This window comes from Belonocnema kinseyi, chromosome 6 (assembly GCF_010883055.1).
Source record: "Belonocnema kinseyi isolate 2016_QV_RU_SX_M_011 chromosome 6, B_treatae_v1, whole genome shotgun sequence".
Lineage (NCBI taxonomy): Eukaryota > Metazoa > Arthropoda > Insecta > Hymenoptera > Cynipidae > Belonocnema > Belonocnema kinseyi.
Genome location: NC_046662.1, coordinates 33,031,147 through 33,054,807, shown reverse-complemented (window position 1 = coordinate 33,054,807; position 23,661 = coordinate 33,031,147). Strand labels below are relative to the sequence as shown.

Below are 23,661 nucleotides of genomic sequence, written 5' to 3'. Positions count from 1 at the left end.
GATGCCCACCCAACCGTTCATGTCTCCTAGTAGAATTATTCTTTCCCCATGTTCGCAGATGTTTATTGTGTCATTTAAAGTGTCCCAGAAGGCGTCTTTCACAATATCAGTTGTGAAGGAAAATGAAAAATCAGTCGGGAAAAAATTAAAGAAAAGTCAGGGAATTTTGAAAATGAAGTTTTGCGGTTACCCTGCAGAATAAAGGTACTAGAAACTCTTGTACTGCGAAGCATTTTCTACCATTCGTTTTTGGTCACTACTCGCATTTCGCTTATCTTTCTTTAATCTCACGCAGAATATCATTGACTTAGTAATTTCTACATAAAGTAATCGGTACTTAATGCCGTATTGCGTATTACATAACATAAAGTATAATGACTGCGCGAGACCGTAAAGATGCCTTATATGGAAAACGAACTCCTGACACACATCTCGATTACATATGTGTACAGTGAACTTATTCCCCTTTTACATTACTCCTTACGATATTTACTCACTTCCAGATCTGTATTCAGATATCTTCTTGGATCCGATGTTGGTCAATCTTCATTAAAATATGAATGAATATGAGTTGGCACAGATTACTTGCACTGATTGACTTTTCATTGACTGTATCAGTCGCGAATGAAAAGAGCCTAGAACTTTCTTGCTATAATGATCGAAATTATCAGATAAAATCGATCCAGGTATTTCATTGGTTACATTATTATCCAATTAGAAGCAAATTGTTCGGATAATATTCAAATTAGTTTCCTGAGTACTTCATTTAAGATTAAGGTCGATAGAGTCTTGATGATAGATGACTTATACTTTGCAAGTAATCTACTTAGTGTTGCATTTGAGCGAGAAATACGAGAAATTAGCAACAACGAGAAAATCTCTCGTCTTTTTTTATGAAACCTCATCTCATCTAATATAAGCGAGCTTCTCGAAAGATCGTATATTTCGATCAACTGCCTTGTCAGTGTCAAAACTAACATTCGTAAAAAAAAAAATGTCATTAGTAGTGTCATAAAATATGAAAGTAGACATATGAGGCAAAAAAAACATTTACAATAAAATGTGCATTTCTATTAAATTATATACTTCTTTTATTAATAATTAAGGTTTCTAAATATGATTTTCAATAGTATAATCCTTTTTTTTATCTCATTAGTTTATTTTTTGTATGGTCTTTGTAGTTATATCTCAAATCTGATGCATGAAGAAAATTATTCTCTAATTCTAGATTCTTGGGGCCAAAAAAGCCTTATGTACACTCCTTTTTTAATAATAATTATTATAATAATGTGTACTGATTTATTAAGCGGCATATTTAAAACTTGTTTCACATGAATAATAAAATTACGAGAATATTAAAAACAATTTCCGTATTTAAGAATCGGATTTAATGAAGATTTTTTTATCTTTTGAGATATAATCTAATTATTTCTTTAAAATAGTTTCAATATAAATAAAAAAGTTTAAAGGGGATTTTTAAGGAATTTTAGAGATTTTTAAAGAGATTTCAAGATATGTAAGGCTCGAATTTAAGATTTTTAAAATGCTATAAGGAATTTCTAAGCAAATTAATAAATGTCAAAGAATTTCTAATAGTTTTAATAATTTTTAGCTATTGTTTAAAAAAATTGAATACAGTTCTGAAAAATTTCATAGGATTTAGAAGGATTTTGTGGGATATGTAAGGTTTTATGATATTTTAAAGAATCATAAGGAATTTTCAACATAGTTACAGAATTAAAAAATGTTTGAAGAAATTTTACTCGGAATTTCAAATATTTTAGGATATTTTAAAATATTTGAAAGAAATTTTTATTTAAAAAATAATTTTCTTCTTGCAAAAATAAACTTAAAAGTGACAATTTTACATTTGGTTGAATCTCTGAACGTTCAAATGAAGATTTTTTACTGGTGACTTTATAAACCAGGAAAAGTCCTCAAATTTGTGTACTTTCATATTGGAAATAATTGATTATTGAAGCAGAATTATAATGCATAGTTTAAATTTCAGTTGGAACAATATTCATGGATAACATAGTCATATTCTTTTACCTAAAAGATATTTTTTGGACAGGAATTCTTTAAACACAACTTTTTTTTGGAACGTACATGGTGTATTGACATTTTTATCAACTATTTTTTTTTATTTGATAACCTTACATTTACGTCAATGGCGTTTTCGCCATTGACGTAATACTTCTCGAACGACTGAAATAAGCAAGCGAACCGAGCATCTCGAATCGTTATACAACACTAATTCTACTATTTACCTGGGTTAAAAATGTCTTTAATACTTTAATAATAATTAAAGATAAGAAAGAACCAAAACTCATCTTTTCGTTCTGATAATATTCAAATTAGTTTTCTGAGTACTTCATTTGAGAAAGGATCAAGTTCGATAGAGTTTTGATGGTAGGTAACTCATACTTTTAGAGCACGATACTGTTTACCTAAATTAAAAAATTTCTTTAATACTTTAATAATTAAGGACGAGGAAAAAAGGAGTAGCATTAATAATCTGTCTTGACTCTTCACTTCCTGAAAGAAGTAATTAAGGCGATTGTAAAGTCATTCTAATTCCAGCAAACAATGCTGTCATACCGACACGTGTAATTGTCATCGAGACAGCACTCGGTCGCTCATTCTTATTCGACGGAACTTATGCTTCTGCGATGATGTGCATTCGCAGAGGATGTCTGCGATAAGAGTATGTCGTTGACCGCATCTATTGCGATTACTCTGCCTCGCTGATGCTTTTTCCACCATAAAAGTGTTGACAAAACTATGACTTTATAGGCAAATAGAAAAAAAATCTTTTCAAAAATCATTTCCTTTAATTTTCTTCGAAAATCTATATTTCAATCCGTTTGGGAGTTTGAGTTGGGATTTTTGAGGTCTCAGATAACCACTTTCCCTATATATTTAAACTGCAGGCTGCAAATACTGGAATCTCTGGAAAATACATGGAATTTTTTTAATTTATAGGTCCTCGAAAACATAAATTTTTTTAATTTCCGAAACTCTTCTATCAGCATATCTTGAAATCTTTTAAAATTGAAATTGAAAGAATCAAAATGATAAAAACATCAATTAAAAAGAAACTTATAATGCATATAAGTAAAAACAGCATTTTATATCACACAACATTTAGCATTTTTTTATGTAGATTTGAAATCCTATAAAACACCACAATAATGCCAATTAAATAATAATATAATCTCAATTAAAAATTACATCATTTTGGAAACTACAAGTGTAAAATATTCGCCTGATTCTTTATAGTTGGCTTCTTTAGAAATGCATATCTTGTAATAATATCAAGCACTTAAAATGAATTAGCTTTTTGTTTTTAGTGTCTTCACATACATTGGATTATGTTTTTTTTTTCTTATGCTTTAATTAGTTTAAAATTTAATCTGATTCCGTTACCTAACATGTTCTAGTTTTTATACTCTCTTCTAATTTAAAGCTCTCGCCTGGCAACCTCATAAGAAAAACTTTGATGACTGTAGGAAAGCATAAATGACCATGCTCGCAGTTACTTCTTATTCACTAAGAAATGACCTGAGTGAGCAACAATATGCGCTCTATCGCGATTTAAGTAGATACTTACAATCAGATGTGGCTGGAATTATAGTGATGAGTTTGCTAAGATATAACATAAATCCTTTTTCAGATTGTTATTATAGTTAGTGCATAAATCAAATCAAGTTTTTTTTCTGAAATTTTAAGCAGCGTAACCCCTCTCCTTTATTAGGATCTGTATGTTGTGTGCCCCCACCCTGCCATCTCACGTTATTTTAACTAAGAAAAGATTTTTATTTCACATCAAAAACATTTAAATTGAACAAAAAAGAGGAATTATTAACAAAATAATTGAATTCTCAACCAAAACATATTCGTTTTCAACCAAATAGCAGTTACATTTTTAACAAAAAAAATTAACTTTCTACCAAAAGAGAAAAAGAAAAGTTTTTTACAAAACAAATGAATTTTCAACTGAAAAGGATGCATTTGGAATAAAATGCATGAAATTTTAACTAAAATAGTTGAATTTTCAAACAAAAAGATTAATGTGTTACCAAAAAGGCGAATTTTCAACCAAATCGGGGAGCGGCGGGTAATGTGACGCACATGTTATAAAAAGCTCCGTTTAAAGTTAAATATGTTGAAAACTGTAGTAAAATAATAAGGAGCACTTAAATCAATATCTTATCTACCCTATGCGTATGATTATTATTGAATTTACGTCTATTAAAGTAGTTAATTATCAAGTTTCACAAAAAGTGTGCCTGCGCCAAGTTATCCTTTCTGGTTGACTAATATGACGCGCACTTAGCGCAATTTCGGAAAGGGAAGTAAAAGTTGTTTACTGAGTTCAATGAAATTAAATTTGGGTAAATGATGGGTTTAAATAATTACTTATAAATTGTGTGCAACTTAAGTTATATATTATGTTTTTTTAATCCGGAAAAACGCTACTGTACTTTTTCACTACTTTTTGGTCACTTCAAAAATACACACATAACACCTAAAAATGACTTTTCATAATAAGATTGAGTGATTAGCTTTATTGATTAAATTTTTTCACTATACAAAACAGTACACATAAAAAATACAGTACAGTAAAATGTAAATAACTCTCGCTATAAATCAATCAGTTTCTGTAAATGAGGATACTCCACATTAACCGCCACGCCACATTACCCGCCGCTCCCCTAGTTGAATGTTTAAGCTAAAAAAGATAAATATTTAACCAAGAATGGAATTGTTAAGTTTTCATTTAAAAAAATTAATTTTCAATACAAAAAATGTCTACAAAACAGTTGAATTTTGTGCCAAATAATTGAATATTTAATAAAAAAAAGTCCAATTTTGTACAAAACGCTCAGTTAAATAGTTTAATTTTTAGTTTAAACCTTAATTTTTAGGCAAAAAAATGAATTTTTAAGAAATTAGTTCAACTTCCAAATAAAGAGTTAAATGATCAATTTAAAAGATGAAGTTTCAACAATCGATATAATAGTTGATATTTCAACCAACATATTTTTATTTAAGAAAAAAAGTTAAACTTAACCAAAATTGACGAATTTTCAACCGAGCAGTGGAATTTGTAACAAAAAAATGGTTTTCTATAAAAAAAAGACCAATATTTAACCAAAAATGGAATAGTTACCTTTTCATACTTAAAAATTATTGTCTACAAAACAGTTTAATTTTCTAACAAATTATTGCGTTTTTAAGGTAAAATGACGAATTTTATTTACCTAAAAATATAAATTTTAACCAAAAAGTTAATTATTAATAAAGTATTCAATTTTCAGTTAAATCATTAATTTTTAATCAAAAATACGAATTTCGAAGAAAGTAGTGAAATTCGCAACCAAAGATATGACTTCAACTGAAATTATGAATCTTTAAAAATAACAAAACTTATTTTTTAAGAAAATAGTTCAACTTTCAATTAAAAAGTTGGAGTATCAACCTAAAAAGAACATTTTTTAAAAATAAAATAGTTGATGTTTTAACATATAAATGATTTTAATTAAAAATAAAAGACGGTTGAACGTAGCCAAAAAAGACGAATTTAAATAAAGTATTAGGTGCGCAACTAAGTTCCCGCTGTTTGCCAATAGATGGCTCCAGCAGTAGGTGCTGGTCGATTTTAACATTCAAAACGTCATGAACCAAGCTTAGACATTGTAAAAAAACCGTGTTGACACATTAGTGATTTTATTTTGGCGTCATATACTTTTGGTTGTGTTAAAATGTCTGATTTTGTGCAAAATAATGGTCATATGCGGGAAATGTTGACGCGTGAATATTCGGCGAAGCCGACGACGTTGAAGCATGACCGGGCAGTCCCTATGACTTTCTTCTCTATGGATTGCTGTAATGAATCCATTTTTCATCACCTGTCACGATGGGATGAAGAAAACCCTTCTTTTTTTGCCGCTGAAGCAGTTTTTCACAGGCGAAAAAACGACGCTCAAATGGCACAAAATGGCACAAATCATGAGGAACTCAAGTTCCTTGTTTTTTAATCATTCCCAACGCATGCAATCGCTTGGAAATGACTTGGCGGGTAACTATTAATGCTGAAGCAATCTATTCTTGTGTTTGGTACGGATCCTAATTGAGCAATGCATCCAATTCAGCGTCATTGAAGGTTTTTGACATTTTTTCACGCGGACGGTTGTCAACATGGAAATCATCGCTTTTGCAGCGACGGAACCAGGCACGGCACGTTGTTTCACTTAGAGCAGCATCTCCGCAAACTTTTTGGTGCTCTCGATCCGCTTCAGCCGCCGTTTTCTTCGAATGGAAGAAGAAAATCAACACTTCCCGCAAATAACGATTATTTGGCACAAAATAAAACATTTTCACACAACGAAAAGTATATGACGCCAAAATAAAGTCACTAATGTGTCAATGTGTCTAGGCTTGGTTCGTGACGTTTTGAATGTCAGAATCGACTAGCACTTACTGCTGGAGCCATCTAGTGGCAAAAAGCGGGAACTTAGTTGCGCACCTAATATTAAAATATTTATGTTCCAAAGTGGAATATTTAAGTTCTTATTTTAAAATAATAATTATCTATAAAAATATAATCATTTTCTACAAAACAGTTCAGTATTGTACCAAATAGTTCAACTTTCTACCATATTGTTTAATTTTATAGCAAAAAAAACAAATATTCTACAAAATAGTAGAATTTCTAACCGAGAAATGGAAAGTTTCAATAAATAAGTTCATTTTTGAGCAAATAGTTCAATTTTCAGTTAAAAACTATTTTACTTGTTTTAAGATACATTCCAAAATAAAATTAAAACGAGAAAATAAGACAACTTCTGAAAAATATAATAATAAAAAATGCGTTTCCCAAAAAAAGCCTTTTTTTATTTATTTTTTGCGTCAGAGGAAGGTATGATGTATGATCTACTTTTAACCAAATTGTTGAATTGTCAACAAAATGATTACATTTAACTATAAAAGATGAATTTTTAGCCAGATATTAAATAGTAAACTTTTGAACCGAAAAGAATAAACTTTCGATCAAAAATAGTGTGATTTTCTTATTAGGTTTTAATTAATTCAGTTCGCAAAGTGGAAAAGCGATAAAAAGGGAAAAGACTGTGAAGCCTGCGGTAAATAAATAGGAATTTTGATCATTTATTGACTGATGAATAATAGTTTAAATTAACTTTGAAATTAATTTTAAATACTTTTAAAGTATTAGGTTAGAAAACAATAGGCCCTGAAGAGATTATAAAATTTTATGTTTGTAGAACTAAATACTTATAAGTCCATCAGTACTCTACAGTTGAATTCCCAAATTTCATTACATCAGAATTTTGGTCTTTTTTGTGCTATTTTTGGGCTACACTTTTTTTTTAATTCAAATTTTGAGTAGAATACATTTTATTTTGTAAAAATAATTTCATTGAGTTTCAATGTTTATTTAATCAGTAGTGTTTATATTTTATGTGTATATTCGTTCGCTAAGTTTATAAAATCTTGAAGATTTTGGGGTGTAGGGAGCAAATCTCACGGTATAATTTATGCGCGAAAACTGATCCAGTTTCTTTTTTCAGGCACGTACCAAAAGCGAAAGCTACAACGATGGCGGAGACTCCAGAGCTGAAACGTATTGCTGAAAACACAAAGATCCAAAGTAATGTAAAATATCACTCGGAATTTGAGAAAGCAAAGGGCAAGTTCACCCAGGTAGCCGACGACCCAGAAACATTGAGAATTAAGCAGAACAGCAAGATCATATCAAATGTAGCCTATCATGGAGAACTACAGAAAAAAGCCATAATGGAACAAAAAAGGACTATGACTGGAGAAAATGGAGAACAAATTGGTATGTTTGTACTTCATATTTTTTCTACAATTGTCCCGCTACATTTGTCCGATCATTTTCCTGGAAAACAAGTCATTTGGGTCGCTTTTTGTGTTTTTGAATTTCGATTTGCCTGTCAGCCTAAAAATTAAGGAGCCCTAATAAAATTACGTGACGAATTACAGGTCCTCTCTAAGTTTCTAGTAATGTTTTGCTAGTTATTGCTATTAGAATTAGGCAGCGTGTCCGAGATCTTCATTTTCAAAATTCCCAGAGATTTTTCTTCCCTAATTTTTTATTTTCCTTCATCATTATTATTTAAATAGTAACAGAATTTTAATCTTGTAATACTGTCAACATAGAATCTTTTATAAACAAAATAAAACAGTATTTCAGATAAAAATTTAAAATTTGCAAATTTATTAATTTATTTTAAACGTAAAAATGCCCATTCTACTGTAAAAGATTGCCTTTGAATAAAATACTTGAATTTTCAACCAAATTATTAAATTTTAAACATTATAGATGAATTTTTAACCTAAAAAGATACATTCTCAACAAAAAAGTTTCATTAGTTTTCATTAGCTAGAACACAATTTTCTCTACAAAAATTGAATTTTCAAACAAAAAGTATGACTTTTTAGCCGAAAATTAATTTTCCACGAAACTGATGTAATTTTACCCATCAAAAATGAAATTTCAAGCTAAGAAAATCGTTTTTTCATCAAAAAAGAAGAATTTTTAACGATAAAGATCCATCTTAAAACAGATTAAAACAGATTATTTGCAACAAAATAGGTAAACATTCAACCAAAGCGATGAGCTTTCAACTAAAAATAGAAATCTTAAAAAAATGATTTCTTAACAAAAGTTATTCCACCAAATCATTCAAATAAAATAGTTGATTGATCAAGTAAAAAAGAATTTTTAACCAAACATTTTTGAACCAGAAATAAGTTTCTACGAAAAACATTGAATTTTCAATCCAAAAAGATAATTTTCCAAACAAATAATTGAATGTTCTGTTAAAAAAGTTTCTGTTGACTTTTCACGATCAAAATATAAATTTGTAAACAAGAAATAAGTTTCTTCGAAAAAAAATTGAATTTTTAATTTTAAAAAACGAAGTTTTAACCAAAAAGGATGACTTGAATAATATTGTTGAGTTCTCTACCAAATAGTTGTATTTTTATTTTAAAAAATATCGATTTTCTCTGTAAACAAATGAATTTTTATTAAATAAAAACAAAATGTCTAAAAAAATAGTTGTATTTTTATTCAAAAAAGATTCCAGTTGACTTTTCAGGATCAGAATATGAATTTTTTAACAAAAAATTAGTTTCTACGAAAGAAAAGAAATTTTTAATCCAAAAAGACGAACTTTTTTAACCAAAAAGGATGAATTTTTAATAAAATGGTTGAATTCTCTACAAAATAGTTGCATTTTTATCCAAGAAAGCTGAAATTTGTACTAAAACAAATTAATTTTTAATAAAAAGCGACAATTTTTTATTTTAAAGTTGGACTTGCATCGAGATAAGGTATCATTTCATTTTTCTGCACGAAAATATAAATTGTAAGTAAAAATTAAATTTTCTACGAAATAGTTAAATTTTCATTAAAGCAGTAGAATTTTCAACCAAAAAGTATGATTTTTTAACAAAATAGTTTATAACCAAACAGTTGAATTTTTATCCAAGAAGGATGAAATTTCACTTTAAAAAGGTGAATTTTTTTTTAAATTTTTATTAATAGTTGAATTTTCATCCAGAAATGTTTCAAGATCTTCTTTCAACAGAAAAACATTAAATTTAAGCAAAAAGTAATTTTTCTACGAAATAATTAAATTTTTGATAACAAAAAACAGCCGAATTTTCAACCAAACAGTTGCATTTTTATCCAGGAAAGATGAAATTTCTGCTAAATCAGGTGAATTAAAAAAAAAAACCTGAAAAAAGTGAAATTTTCATCTGAGTAAGGTTCCAGTTGACTTTCCAACACCAAAATAGGAATTGTAAACTATGAGTTAATTTTCTGTTAAATAGTTGAATTTTTTACCAAAAAGTAGGACTTTCTAACAAGATTACTAAATTTTCAACCAAACAGTTGCATCATTGTCCAAGAAAAACGAAAATTGTACTAAAACAGGTGATTTTTTAAATCAAAAAGACAAATTTTCAAAAAAAAAGAGTTCAATTTTTTTTTTTTATTTACTTTTTTTAAACTGATAATTTAAGGCTTATTCCACTTTTGTTTGAACACTGATTTTTTAAAAACTAAACTTAACTACAACTATTTGGTTGAGAATGCATGTATGCACTGAATTTTAAGTGTAAGAAGATAAAATATAAATTTGTTTGAATTATTATTAAAATTCATGGACTTTAGAAACAAATTCACGAAATGATAATTACGTGTATAATATTTATTATGTTATATTATTTTCAAAATTAAGTTTTTCGCCCACCATTTTCTTTAGAAATTATGTTTTTCATAATCTTGTTTGAAAATATACATTTTCATTTTTTTTTAAAATATTTTGCCCTTCTTGATTCAAAAAATTGAAAAAATATGAATAAATAAGAAGTAAGTCTGATTCGAAAGAAACCTATATTTAAAAAATCCTAATACGAATTTGAAATCTGTTTAAATGAATAAATATATGTGATAAGAATAGAATTTAATTTCACCTAATTACCTTAAACTTCAAAAGAGTAAAATTACAAAGAAAAGATAATTTGTTAAAAAATATCTAGACGTGAGATTATGTAGAAATTATTCTTAAAATTTTTTAGAAAGGTTTACGTTTAAAGCATCCCAATTCTGAGATATTGAATTTTAAAAGATTCTAGTTGTAATTAATTTAATTTTGGGGAAATTCAGTGTATAAAGCATTTAATTTTGAAACATCACACATTTTTTTAACTTTCCAATTCAAAAGAATTCCAATTTGGGTGCCATCTAAAATTGAAAAGCATTACAATTTTAAAGAAATCGAATTGACAATAATTAAATTAAAAAGCTTACATAGTTAAACTATATAAAATTTTGAATCTTTATCGTTTAAAATTTTATTTGGTTTAGGGTCGCCGTATTAAATGCGATATATTTTCCAAGTTTTAAGTTTTTGGAGAATTAATATATACATGAGCAAACCATTTTTTGGCAAAAGACAAAATGAAATAAATTACTTACTGTTCTTTTTGTAAGTCATGATTTTTCTCTCAAGACATTTTCTAAACCCCTAAACTCCCCTATTTTTCTATGAAAACTCATATTTTCCCTTCTTTTATCTTCAAACGGTTTTTCATTGTCAAATGTAGACCATTATTCTGTAAGCATTGAGCTTATTGTTCGCACTTGTTTGACTTAGATATTAAGCAGATGTCAGGGATCACAGTCCGTCCCCTTTATTACCTGATCCACTTTTTCCGCCTTAAATTTTGAAATAAGCTTCTAAGACAACTAAAATCGCCACATTTTGACTAAATTTTTTCTTTTTTCCCTTTATTTTACAAAGCTTCGATTCATTTTTTAATAATCATAAGCAGAAATTTAAGACATTGGAAAACAAGAGGCTTGAAAAGAGATTCTTTTCAATGATACAAATTTGAAATATTTCCGAAAAGATTTATTTGCTAATTTTGTAGATTTGAAGGATATCTTTGAGAGCGAAGAAATCGCTAACGATTTAATCGAGACAGTAAACCCGAAAGTTAAAAATAACATCTTTGCAGAGATGACAGACTTCACAGTTCGAAATGATATAAAAACAAGAGAAAGAGGGAGATGAGAGTAAAAATATCGTATTTTCGACAACAAAATTCATTTTTAATCGGATAGTTGAATTTTCAACCAAGAACATTAATTTTCTGCCATAAAAGATTAATTTAAGACAATATAGTTATATTTCTAATCAATGAGATGAATCTTAAAATAAAATAAGGAATTTGTAGCAAATAGTTAAAGTCTCAAACAAGAAGAATAATTTTTCTACCAAAAACGACAAATTTTTAACAAAATGGTTTTAATTTCCAATCAAGGAGATGAATCTTCAGACAAAAACATGAATTTTGAACAAAGTATTTCAACTCTCAAACAAGCAGTTAAGTTTTCAAATAAAAAATATATTTATTTTAAATGGAAAATCGTCGATATCATCCAAAAAGAAAAATTTTCTACAAAATAATTGATTTTTTAATCAAGATTTTTTAGAAGATGAATTTTCAGCAAAGTATATATAAATTTTCCATTAAAAAAACATTTTTTAATAAAACACATACATTTTGAACTAAAAAAATCAATTTTATAATTCATGATTCTAATTAGAAATAATTTTCTACCAAAAAAATAGAAATTTTCTACAAACATTCATCGGTTTTTTACTGAAACTTTTTCGTTTGGAAATTACATCATTTGGTTTAAAATTTATCTTGAAACGTTGAAAATGCAATCACTTGGTTAAAAATTCAGTTTGAAAATTAAAATTTGTTCGTTAAAAATAAATTTTTTTTATCCAAAGTTCAATTTCTTTGTTGAAAATTCGTCTTTTTGAATAGAAAGTTCGTACTTGTGGATTAAAAATACATCCATTCGGGTTTTAAAATGTACAATTACATATATATTTGGTTAAACATTCATCGATTTTATTAAAAATTTATTATTATTTGGTTAAAAATTTAATTATTCGTTGAAAATTCAACTATTTTGTTAAAATGTTATTATTTTGTTTATTTATATTTCTTGATCGAAGTCTTTTTTTTGGGTTCAAGCATTCAATTATTTTGTTTGGAAATTCAGCTATTTTTTAAAATGTTAAGATCGAAAAGAATATTAAAAATAATAGAATATAAAAGAATATAAAAATATTTTTTCATGAATAATTTTATGCAAAAAGAGCATGAAAAAGTTTCACAAATAAAATCCAGACTGCGAAACCTATTTTATCATGAATAATGTTATGCAAAATGAGCCTGAAAAAGAGTCACAATTAAAAATTAGACTTCACAACTACCTTACTTTTCGGCTTATTAGAGACAAAAGGAACCAGTTGAAAATTCGTCTTTTTGGGTTGAAAATTGAACTTTTTTCTAGAAAAATTGAAAATTTTGACTTAAAAATCGATCAATTTTGTAGAAAATTCAACTGTTTGGTTACAAATTATTGTTTTGGTTGGAAATGCATACTTTCAGGTTGAAAATTCAATTATATTGTAGAAAATTTCTTTTTTGGGTTGAACATTCTACTATTTTGGTTACCAAACTCGACTATTTTGTTGAGAATTCAATTTTGTTGGGTGTTTTTTTAATTAATTTTTTCTGCTTGAGGATTAAACTATTCGATTGAAAATTCATCTTTCTTGGTTGAAAATTGAACTATTTCTTTAAATATTGATGTATTTTGTTGAAAATTTGTATTTTTTGGTAGAAAGTTCATCTTTGTGATTAAATCTGTTATATATTTTGACTTGATAATTGAGATCGTAGGAATGTTAATCGTTCCAAATTCATTTTATATAAAAAAATGTTCTCCTCTATTTTTCTTTTTTAAAAAATCACCTTATATTCCCTGTTTGAGAACAGTTTTTGACTGTAAAGTCTGACATAGTCATTTTTGTGTTTTGTAAATTTTAAAAACACAAAAATGATGGGAAAACATGCTACTGAAAAGTGTCTACTGTTAAGAGGGCACTTACGTTCAATATTTACCTGGTCTCTAAATTATATTAAAAGTTTTTAATAATAAAATGAAATCCTCTTTTACGTGAAATTGAACTACTAGACTGTTGTGATCCCTTAGATGTGCATTATCTGATATTAGAAAAAGTGTAGTGAGAAGTAAGATTGTATAGCTAAAGCTTTTCTATGCTTTGTTGCTTAGAATACGTAGAATATCCAGATGGCACAGTTACGCCAACAGCGAATTCCAATCCGAATGCGAATGCAAATGTAAATGCGAATCCAGTACCACCTCCAACAGCTCATTCGCCTGTGCAGAGGGCACCAGGAAGGATCGCTGATTATGATCCTCTCAGTGAAGCTAGGCCAAGTCCATATTCGGCTACTAGACAAGCTGCTACCACTGTCATTTATACCAGCGATAAGGGTGCAGGTAAGTTTCATTTCTGCTTTTCACATCGTTGCATTGCTCTCATCGTCCTCTGTTTCCTGTTTCTGATCCCAATTTTGGTAACAGCTTCTATTGTTTATCCAGGGTATCGAGCGTCCTTGAAAACCTGAAATTCTCCTTGCATTTTTCATGAGAACGATGAATTTGATTTTTTTTTATTCTTTGCTTATAAAACGTATACATTCTTTGTGATGTTCAACTTACAAACTATAAGAGTTATTGGTGGCAAATGCTGACTTTAATTTAGTTTCAGTATTAGAATTTCCGAGGGGCTACATCTCCACTTTTGAGTGTCTTATTTCATAAGGTTTCACGAAGATTTAAAACATTTCATAAAGATTTCGAAGCTTTCAAAAATATTTCACACAGATTTCAAAAGGATTCAAAAGGTTTTACAAAGGCGTTGTACATCAGATTTCATAGATTTCAAATATTTTAAATGATTTCAAAAGATTTTTGAAGACTTCAAATGATTTAAAAATATTTTACAAGGTTTTCACAAAGATTTCTGAAGGTTTTAAAAGTTTTCAGGGAATTTAAAGATTTCAAATTATTTTAAAAGATTTCGAAATTTTCAAACGGATTCAAGACATCACAAAGATTTCAAAGGTTTCAAAAAATTTCAGAAGAATTCAAAATACTTTACAAAAGCGTGTACATCAGATTTCAAAAAATTCCAAGGATTTCTAAGATATCAGATATCACAAAAGATTTCACAAATATTTCAAGGATTTCAAATATTTCACAAAGATTCAAAAGAATTCATAAAGGCATTGTACGTGCATCAGATTTCAGATTATTTCAAACTATTTCAAAGGATTTCAGAAGATTTCTCAAGTTTTCAAATATTACATAAGGATTCTAAAAAGTAATGAAGGAGGGTATATCAGATTTTACAAGGTTTTAAATATTTCAAAATGTTTTAAAAAGTTTCACAAAGATTCTAATAATTTTATATTTAAAAATTTACAAAAGATGTCACAAAAATTCAAAAGATTTCATAAAGACTTTGTAAATCACATTTTAAAGATTGTTGAAAATTTTAAACGATTTCAAAATATTTCAAAGGGCATAACAAAGATTTGAAATATTTCAAATGATTTAGAAAGATTTCAGAAGAATTCACAAATGTTTCAATCATTTCACAGATATTTCAGTGTTTTTGTAAAATTTCATAAGGTTTCAAAGATTTCAAAAAAAGATCAAGAATTCTAAAGATTGCACAAAGGCTTTGCACATCAGATTCCAAAGATTTGAAACGATTTTAAAAAAGTTTGAAGACCTGAGAAAAATTTCACAGATTTCACGGAAACTCCAAATATTTCATACAGGCGGTACATTAGATTTCCAAAATTTCAAAAGATTGCCAATGATTTCAAAATATTTTAGGATATTTTCAAAAGATTTCACAATGATTTCAGAAATATTTCAAATATTTCAAAGGATTTAAAAAGATGTTATGGAGATTTAAAACATTTCACAAGGGATTTTAGATTTCACAAAGATTCAAACGATTTCACGAAGGCGATGTAGCATCATATTTCACGGATTTCAAATGATTTTGAAAGGTTACCAAAGATTTAAACATAGCACGCAAAGATTACAAAGATTTCAAGGAGTTTGAAGATTAAAAATTTTTTAAATCATCTCGAAGATATCACAGAGATGTGTAAATCAGATTTCAAAAGATATTAAAATATTCCAAAAAGATTTCTTAGATTTTAAAGATTTCAAAAAGATTTCAAAGATTACAAAAGATTTGAAGGATTTCAAAAAGATTCAGAAGAATTAACACAGGAGTCGTACATCAGGTTTCAAAGATTCCAAATTATTTCAAACGATTTAAAATGATTTTAGAACGTGTCTAATGATTTCAAAGACTACACAATGATTCAAAAAGCAGTAATATCAGGTTTTAAAAGGTTTCACATATTTCAAAAGGTTTTAAAAAATGTTACAAAAATTCCAATGATTCTAAATGTTGCACAAAAAATAAAAAGATTTCAAGGATTTCAAAGATTCCACGCAGATTCGAAAGATTTTATAAAGGCATTGTACATCAGATGAAAATTATTTCTAAAGATTTCAAAAGGTTTCAAAACATTTTCGAAGATTTCATACAGATTGCAAAGGATTTCACAAAGATTTAAAGAGGTTTAAAAAGAATTCATAAGATTTCACAAAGATGTCAAAAGATGTCAGAAAGATTTCAAAACTTTCAAAGGATTTAAAAAGATTTCATAATGATTAAAAATATTTCACAGATTTCAAAGATTTCACAAAGATTTCAAGAATTTTAAAGGTTTCACATTGATTTCAAAGATTTCAAATGATCTCATAATTAGTTACCTAAAATTTATTAATTACTTGCAAATTTTATTTTAATGTTCGACATCAGGGTACAGTGACACTTTGAATAATATTATCGAATTTTGAAATAACCTTTAAAGTAGCATTTTCATTATTTTTAAAGATTCAATAATTTATTAATAATTTCTATTACTCAAGTATTTAATAAAATATGACAGCACAGAAATTGTTGGCCAACGACAAATGTAATTGCTATTTTTTTACAGTGCTAGCAAACTTAATTTGGACTTTGTTTTAAAACAATATTTGAACTAAGATCTTTAAAATCTATTTTTAATATTGAGAGGGGATTATACTGACCATAAAAATAATTTTCAAAATTATAGGAACATGTTGATCAAAACTTGAACCTTCAAGTCAAATCATCAAAACATTTCGGAGATTTTTTAAATTTTTAACATATGCATGATCTGGTAATCTTAATATTATTTTTAGATGAGTTTTCTATCCGTTTTTCAGTGACGAATCTACCTGTTCGGAAAATTGGATCCGTAGCAGATATTGATCCCGTAAATGAATATTATGGTTCTTTGACGCCTGCCATGAACAACAACCATGTTTCCCAAAACCAAGCACCTCCACCAGCCGCAAATACTGGGGTAAGTTACTTTCTTTTTCTAATTTATTAGTTTTAATAGCTCATGCGAAAAATCAATATTAAAGCAGGATTCACACTCTTTCCCCTAATCCAATATTTTCCCCTTTTAATTAAAAGTGCTCTTTTGTCCTCTGTTTACAAGAAAATTCACCTTTTTCTCATTTTCTCACTTTAATGCAAGATTAAATTGATAGATACCGATAAAAGAATTCAATTATTTGTGGTTGAAAGTGAATTCTTTTAATTGGAAATTTTGCTACTTGCTTGAAAATCTAATTACTTTGTTGAAAATTCAACTATTTTAGTAAAAATTCACCTTTTTTGGTCAAAATTTAATTTTGTTGGTTGAAGTATCAATTATTTTGTTGAAAGTCAGTTGTTTTTTTTTTGTTGAAATTTAATTTTTTTACTAAAAATAGAACTATTCCATTTTTGGTTGAAATTTTTTAGTTTTTAGTTGAGTCTTTTTTGGTAATTTGACAATTGAATTTAATACAACTATTATGTTAAAAATTAACTTTTCGGTAGAAAATTCATATTTTCAGATTAAAAATTCTTCCTTTTGGAGTAGAAATTCATATTTTTTAGTAGAATAGTTCATGGTTAAAAATTCATCGTATTTGTTGAAAATTCAACTGTCTTTTCAGTTCCGAATGCTATTAGTTTCATCGAAAATTAAATTTTTGGTTGAAAAAAAAATCATCAATTGTGTTTTTTTTTTTTTTTTTTTTTTAAGAGAATTCGAGTTTTCGGCTTGAGAATGTTTTGCAGCAAAACCGCCTTTTTGTCTATAAAATTGAACAATTTAGTAGAAAATTCCACGATTTGCCTAAAACATATTTCAGGGTTTTTCTACAAATCAGTTTAATTTTGTAACTAAACTGTGGCAGTATACAATTTAACTGTAAATCTTGAACCAAAAAATTACTTTTTAACAAAGTTTAAACAACTAGGTGAATTTTTAAACAAAAAATAAGAATTCTCAATGAAAAATATAATAATTGATATTCCAATCTAAAACAATTTTTATTTAAAATAATAAACAGTTATATTCCTACAAAAAAGACAAATCTTCAACAAAATGGTCTCAATAACTAAAACCCTCAAATAAAAAAATGAGTTTTTATCTAAGAAGATTAATTTTTTGCCAAAAAATACGAGTTTTCAACAAAATAGTAACATTTTCAGCCAAACAGATGATTTTTTTATTTTTTTTATTTTATTATTGTTATTACTATTACACCTTCAAGCCATTTCCATTCAGAAATATAATAGTTGATATTAAAATTAAAAGAGATTTTATTATAAATCAAAAAAAGATGAATTCATAAAAAAGACCAGTTTTTAATAATATAGTTGAATCCTTAATCAAAAAATATTTAAATTTTAAATTTAAACAAAACCGTTGCAATTTTAATAAAAAAAAGATCAAATTTCTACCAAATTAGGTATTTTCACTTCAGTTTTTAAAGAAATTCTTAATATTTTATCAATTTTTGGAACATTCAGATTTTAAATTATTTTTAAATTCCAAATCTATGTTTAAATGATTCAAACTTTTCCTAAAATTTTAACAAATTTCTTCAAAATAAAAAAAAATTTCCTTAAAGTCTTCTAGACTCTTTTGATAATTTTGGAAATATTTTCCAATGTTTCAATTTTTTTTTAAATCATTGTTTCAAAATAAAAAATCATAAAAAATTTTCGCAGAAATCTTAAGAAAAGTTTTTATTCTCTTTGATACCTTTTAATGGTTTTTAAAAGATTTGACACCTTTCAATGTTTATAAAAAGGTTTTTAATTTTCTGTTTTAAAACTTTAAAAACCTACATTTTGTTCTAAATTTGTTGAAATTTTTTTAAACTTATTCAAATTTTTTCTAAAATTTTGTGGTCTAGGGTCGCCGCTGGAGCGGGAAACCGGGAATTTTTTGAGACCGGGAAAAACCGGAAAATGACAGTGATTTTTTTTTACCGGGAATTTTATAAATTTTTAGAAGAAAAATTTGTCCACGTACGATTTTAACAGTTTTTAAATAATTATTTGAATTCTTATGTTTTTCAATTATGCTACTATTTAGCTTACAACGCGTAATTCAACATTTTGTTTGCTTTAAAAAATTTCCATTTAACATTTATATTTCTAAGCTTACATTTTCAATTTAAAGAATTTTCAAATGCTTTCTTAAAGACTTGAACAAATAAAAAGTAAAAGCCTTTGATGTTGAAAATTTTGGATAATAAACACTTTGATTTAATAAATAAATAATTTTTTTATTTATCTGTACTTTAATTAATAAAAAGTGAACAAAAACGATTAAACAAAACGATTTTAAACCAGTTCAAAATTTAAGAATTTTCAGATTTTAACGTTAAAACTTAAACTATTTCCAACTGAAAAATAATTTCATAATAATATATTCTTAATAAAGGATTTTATTAAATTTAAAATATTGTTTCTGTCTAAAATATTCAATTTTTGACCAATTCAATTGAAAATGAAAATTTCGAAAATCTTTTAAACTTTGAACGTTACAATTTTAATTGTTGTATTGGAAAAATGCTTAATTTGTAAGTGGAATTTTAAAATTTTGATGTATAATTTACAAATGAACATTTGTAGAAAGAAATTGAGTAATTTTAAGTGATATTTAAGAGTTTTAAAACGATTAACAATTATCATGCAAATTTTAGAAAGTTTTCTGAAAATCTTCTAGAATCTTTTTTGAAAATTTTGTTTAAATTTTTGAAAACTTTTTAAATATTCTCTTAAAATAATTTTTCAAAATAAAAGGTTTTTTTTTTAATTTTCCTATGAATCTTAAGAAAATGTTTTTATTTTGTTTGAAGCCTTTCACAATCCTTGAAAAGAATCTAATTTTTTTCTTTAAAATTTGCACAAATCTACATTTTGTTTTATATTAGGCTATCGTTTCAAGTTTTACATTAAGTTGGAATCTTTTGAAAACTTCTACATATCTTTTAAAATTACTCAAATTTTACCTACAAATAATAAATGTTCAGTTGTTTTTTATACATCCAAATTTTAAAGAAATTTTTTTAAATTTGCTGGATTTTCTGGAAATTTTAGACAAAATTCAATTCATTTTGACAGATATTTAGAAGTTCTGAAAAAATTTCCAAAATAATTTTAAATTTAAAACCAATTTAAAACAACTTCTAGATTTCTCAAGATTTTGAAATAAAATTTTGAAGCGTTCCAAGGATGTTTAAACTATTTAAAAAGAAAATAATTGAAGTTCTAATTTAAGAAATGTTCAGTTAAAATTTTTTCAATTTTTCAAATATTTGATGTTTCTATCTTAAAGTTCGTTAAAATTATATAATTTTGAAATTTTCAAAGTTCATTGATTGATTTTTTTCTTCAGAGCATCGAAAATGATAACGTGGATTTATAATCTTTTATATTAAAAAATGTTAGTACCTTCAATTTTATACGCGTAAATTATATAGCATTTGAATACAACATTTTTTAATTTAAAACTTTTAAAGTTTAATTTTAAAAGTTCACAATTTAAAAGTTCCATTTTGAATGCTTTCATTGAAAGCTCAGTTTTTATTACCTCAAGTGGAAAATTTTGTAGATTTAGTGTTCCGTTTTGTAATTTCATTGACCCTGAAAAATGTTTGCGAACCGGGAAAAAACCAGGAATTTATTTCGTCAATTAAAACGGCCACCCTGTAATGTTACAGAATTAAAAAAAAATGTTTACAGTCTTCTACAGTGTTTTCCGAAACTTTAGGAAAACATTTGAAATGTTTTAAAATATTTTCTTTAAATTATTTTTCAAACCTTTAAAATTCCTCAAAAAGCTTCAAAATTTTATTCTGATATTTTCAAAAATCTACATTCTGATTACATGCTTCTAAAAATTTGAAATATATGTTTAATAATTCAAAGTTCCTCCAACCATTTTTAAAATCCTGCAAAAATTAATAAAAAATGCTTTTTTTTTAAATTAAAATTCCTCATTTGGAAATCGCGATTTGCAAAATTTCAGATAATCCCAAAGAACAAACTGGAAAAATTTCATTCTCCTAAATTTATTATAGAGGATACAATTTCCTATAAAAAAAAAATTACCCAATTTCCCCTTTTTTGAGCTCCTTTTGCGCTGTGATCCCTGTAATTTGATCTGTAGACATGCGTGTTTCAAATCAATTGAAAAAAGCGTCTTTAATTCTTTTAGCAGCGTGTCTACCGAGCGATGTACGATTACGAGGCTCAGGACGTTGACGAGGTGAGTTTCAGCGACGGAGATCTGATAATTAATTGCACAGCGATCGATGAAGGATGGATGACTGGTGTGGTACAACGTACAGGTCGTCATGGAATGTTGCCGGCAAATTACGTTGAACCTGCGCAAATCTGAGTTTTTCATAATCCTCCACCATGAAGTATTCTCTACTTCATCTTCCATCTTAGTAACAAAACTTTTTAAATACAGTTTAAGACCCGCAGGGACGAGATCTATGTTATAAAAATCAGTACTTTGACAGTACTTTCAAATTTCTGCGAATGTGCGTGAAAAGTGAGAACGTATAGGTAAAGAATACTCTAGAAGATCAACGAAATATCCTTTTTATGATCGTTCTTTCAAAACCAGCTCTCGCTTGAATCAATAGAGTTGAGCTGGAATATATTTTATACAAAATATTTTTGCATCTGGATCACTTTCTGCATGTTTTCCATGCAGTTTAGAGATTTCTAGGATAGTAGCGTTTAGGATGAAAATATGGTAATACAAGTTCTGGTTTCGAGTATACGTTCCAACAATTCTCTGCATTTAAACAAGTATGGGACCAAACTCAATACTTGCTACTTGGAAAAGTATGAGGATGATGCTTTTCTTTTTACTTTTTTTTTTTTATAGAAAATTACCCATTGCTTGGGTATATTCTGCGTTCGAGAAGGAAGGAAAGAAATATATTTTTACATCATTCCAACTGTTTTTGTACCCTGGAGTGTCTTTTCTGTGACGAATACGCGAACAAACCGAATTGCTTCCTTTAATGCTCTTTCTTTTATCCCTCCGCTAACGAGTATTCAATTGTAATTCAGTGCCTGAAAAGGGAAATTCTACCTTATTAAACTAAGTCTGATAAAGTATAAATTGTAGGTTTCTAAGCATGTTCTGGCACTAAGCCATTGAAAATTTAACGAAGTTCAGGTTAAAAAGTGCCTTATGCTCTATTAATTAAATAAGCTTTCGATTCGATATTTACAACATTAGAAATTGTGCAACATAGCCGAATTCGGAATATTTTATCTCTGAAATTCGACAGTCTCAATATGAAATCTTGCTGTTGAAATTGGAAGGTATTGGAGGACAATCACGTTAGCTTCGATAAAATGAAGATTCTCTTAAAATCATCGCGAATGCTTGCCTTAGCTCACAATTTGAAGGTGAAAAAACGGGTAATTCACGATATTTCCTGAAGCCGGTGTCAGGACAAGTCGTGGATCGCCCGAAAAAACTATAATGTAAAATGGGGGAGTTTAACTAACACTCACCAGAGTGCGCGATCTGTTCAGGTCCGCGTTCTGCGAAAATTCAAATTTAATATATGAAAGATCGCTTTTTTATACAAATTATTAATAAATGTTTATAGTTCATTTGTAAAATAAATTCAAAGAGTAAAGTCATTTAGTTTGAAGATAAACAATTTATATTTAAAAAAATTCAAAGTACGTGCATGTTTTTATAACATCCATTTATTAATTAACCTTTCAATCAAAAATGGAATAGTGAAATTTTTAGATACGAAAATTGAATTTTTAAACAATATAGTTCAATTTGCAAGAAAAGAACTGAATTTTTAAAAAAATACATTTTCAACCAAAAATAGAAGTTAAATTTTCTGTTAAGAAAATTAATATTCAGCAAAAAAAGCGAATTTTCAACGAAAAATTGAATAGTTGATATTTCTACCTAAAATTATTTTTATGTTAAATAAAATACAATTGAATTTAAAGAAAAAAGGCGATTTGCAAATGAAGTACTTAATTTTAAGTTAAAAAATTAATTATAAAAAAATCAATAAAATATTTCAATTTTTATCGAAAAAAATTAATTTTATAAATAAAACAAAAATTTTATGTAAAATGAAATAGTTCGATTTTCAGTTTAAAAAAATAATATTGAAAAAAAGCTTTGATCAAAACAAGAAGATTAATTTTCTACCTAAAAGTCGAATTTTAACTAAAGAAATTAATTTGTAACCAGAAATAAATAGTTTTTAAAAAAGGAGTTAAGTTTTTAACTATATAGTTAAATGTCGAACTAAATAAGTGAATTTTTTTCTATTTTTAATCAAAAAATTTGTAAACAAGAAGATTACTTTTCTAAGAAAAAGGTTGATTTTCAAATACATAGTTGAATTTTCAACTAGAAAGATCAATGAAGATTATTTTTCAAACAAGGGAGACGAATTTTCAATAAAATAATTAATTTTCATCTAAACGATTGATTTTTTAATTAAATTAGGGGAATTATTAACAAAAAATGGACAAGTTAAATTTTCAGTTAATCCATTTTGAAGGAAAAAAATTATCTTCACCATTTCGGTAGAAAATTAATATTCTCAAATTAAAAATTGAATTGTTGTGTAGAGTTTTTTGTCTTGAAAATTTAATTTATTTGTTTAAAATGTAACTATTTTGTTAAAAAGATAGTTTTTTATTGTCAAATATTCGG

The 23,661-nt window shown here is 27.0% G+C and overlaps 1 protein-coding gene across 2 annotated transcripts in view; it reads left to right on the top strand.

Moving 5' to 3' along the window:
• The window catches only part of LOC117174935 (LIM and SH3 domain protein F42H10.3), a 67,448-nt gene extending 45,675 nt beyond the window's left edge, over positions 1 to 21,773 (top strand). The window contains exons 3-6 of one of the 2 annotated variants that reach the window (XM_033364395.1): positions 7,596 to 7,867; positions 13,727 to 13,957; positions 16,805 to 16,944; positions 21,157 to 21,773. In XM_033364395.1, coding sequence (XP_033220286.1) covers positions 7,596 to 7,867; positions 13,727 to 13,957; positions 16,805 to 16,944; positions 21,157 to 21,336 — 823 coding nt within the window. In that variant the 3' untranslated portion in view covers positions 21,337 to 21,773. Of the gene's footprint in view, positions 1 to 7,595; positions 7,868 to 13,726; positions 13,958 to 16,804; positions 16,945 to 21,153 lie in introns of both variants that reach the window. The other variant, XM_033364394.1, reaches the window with a different exon arrangement.
• Positions 21,774 to 23,661: the final 1,888 nt, after the last annotated feature.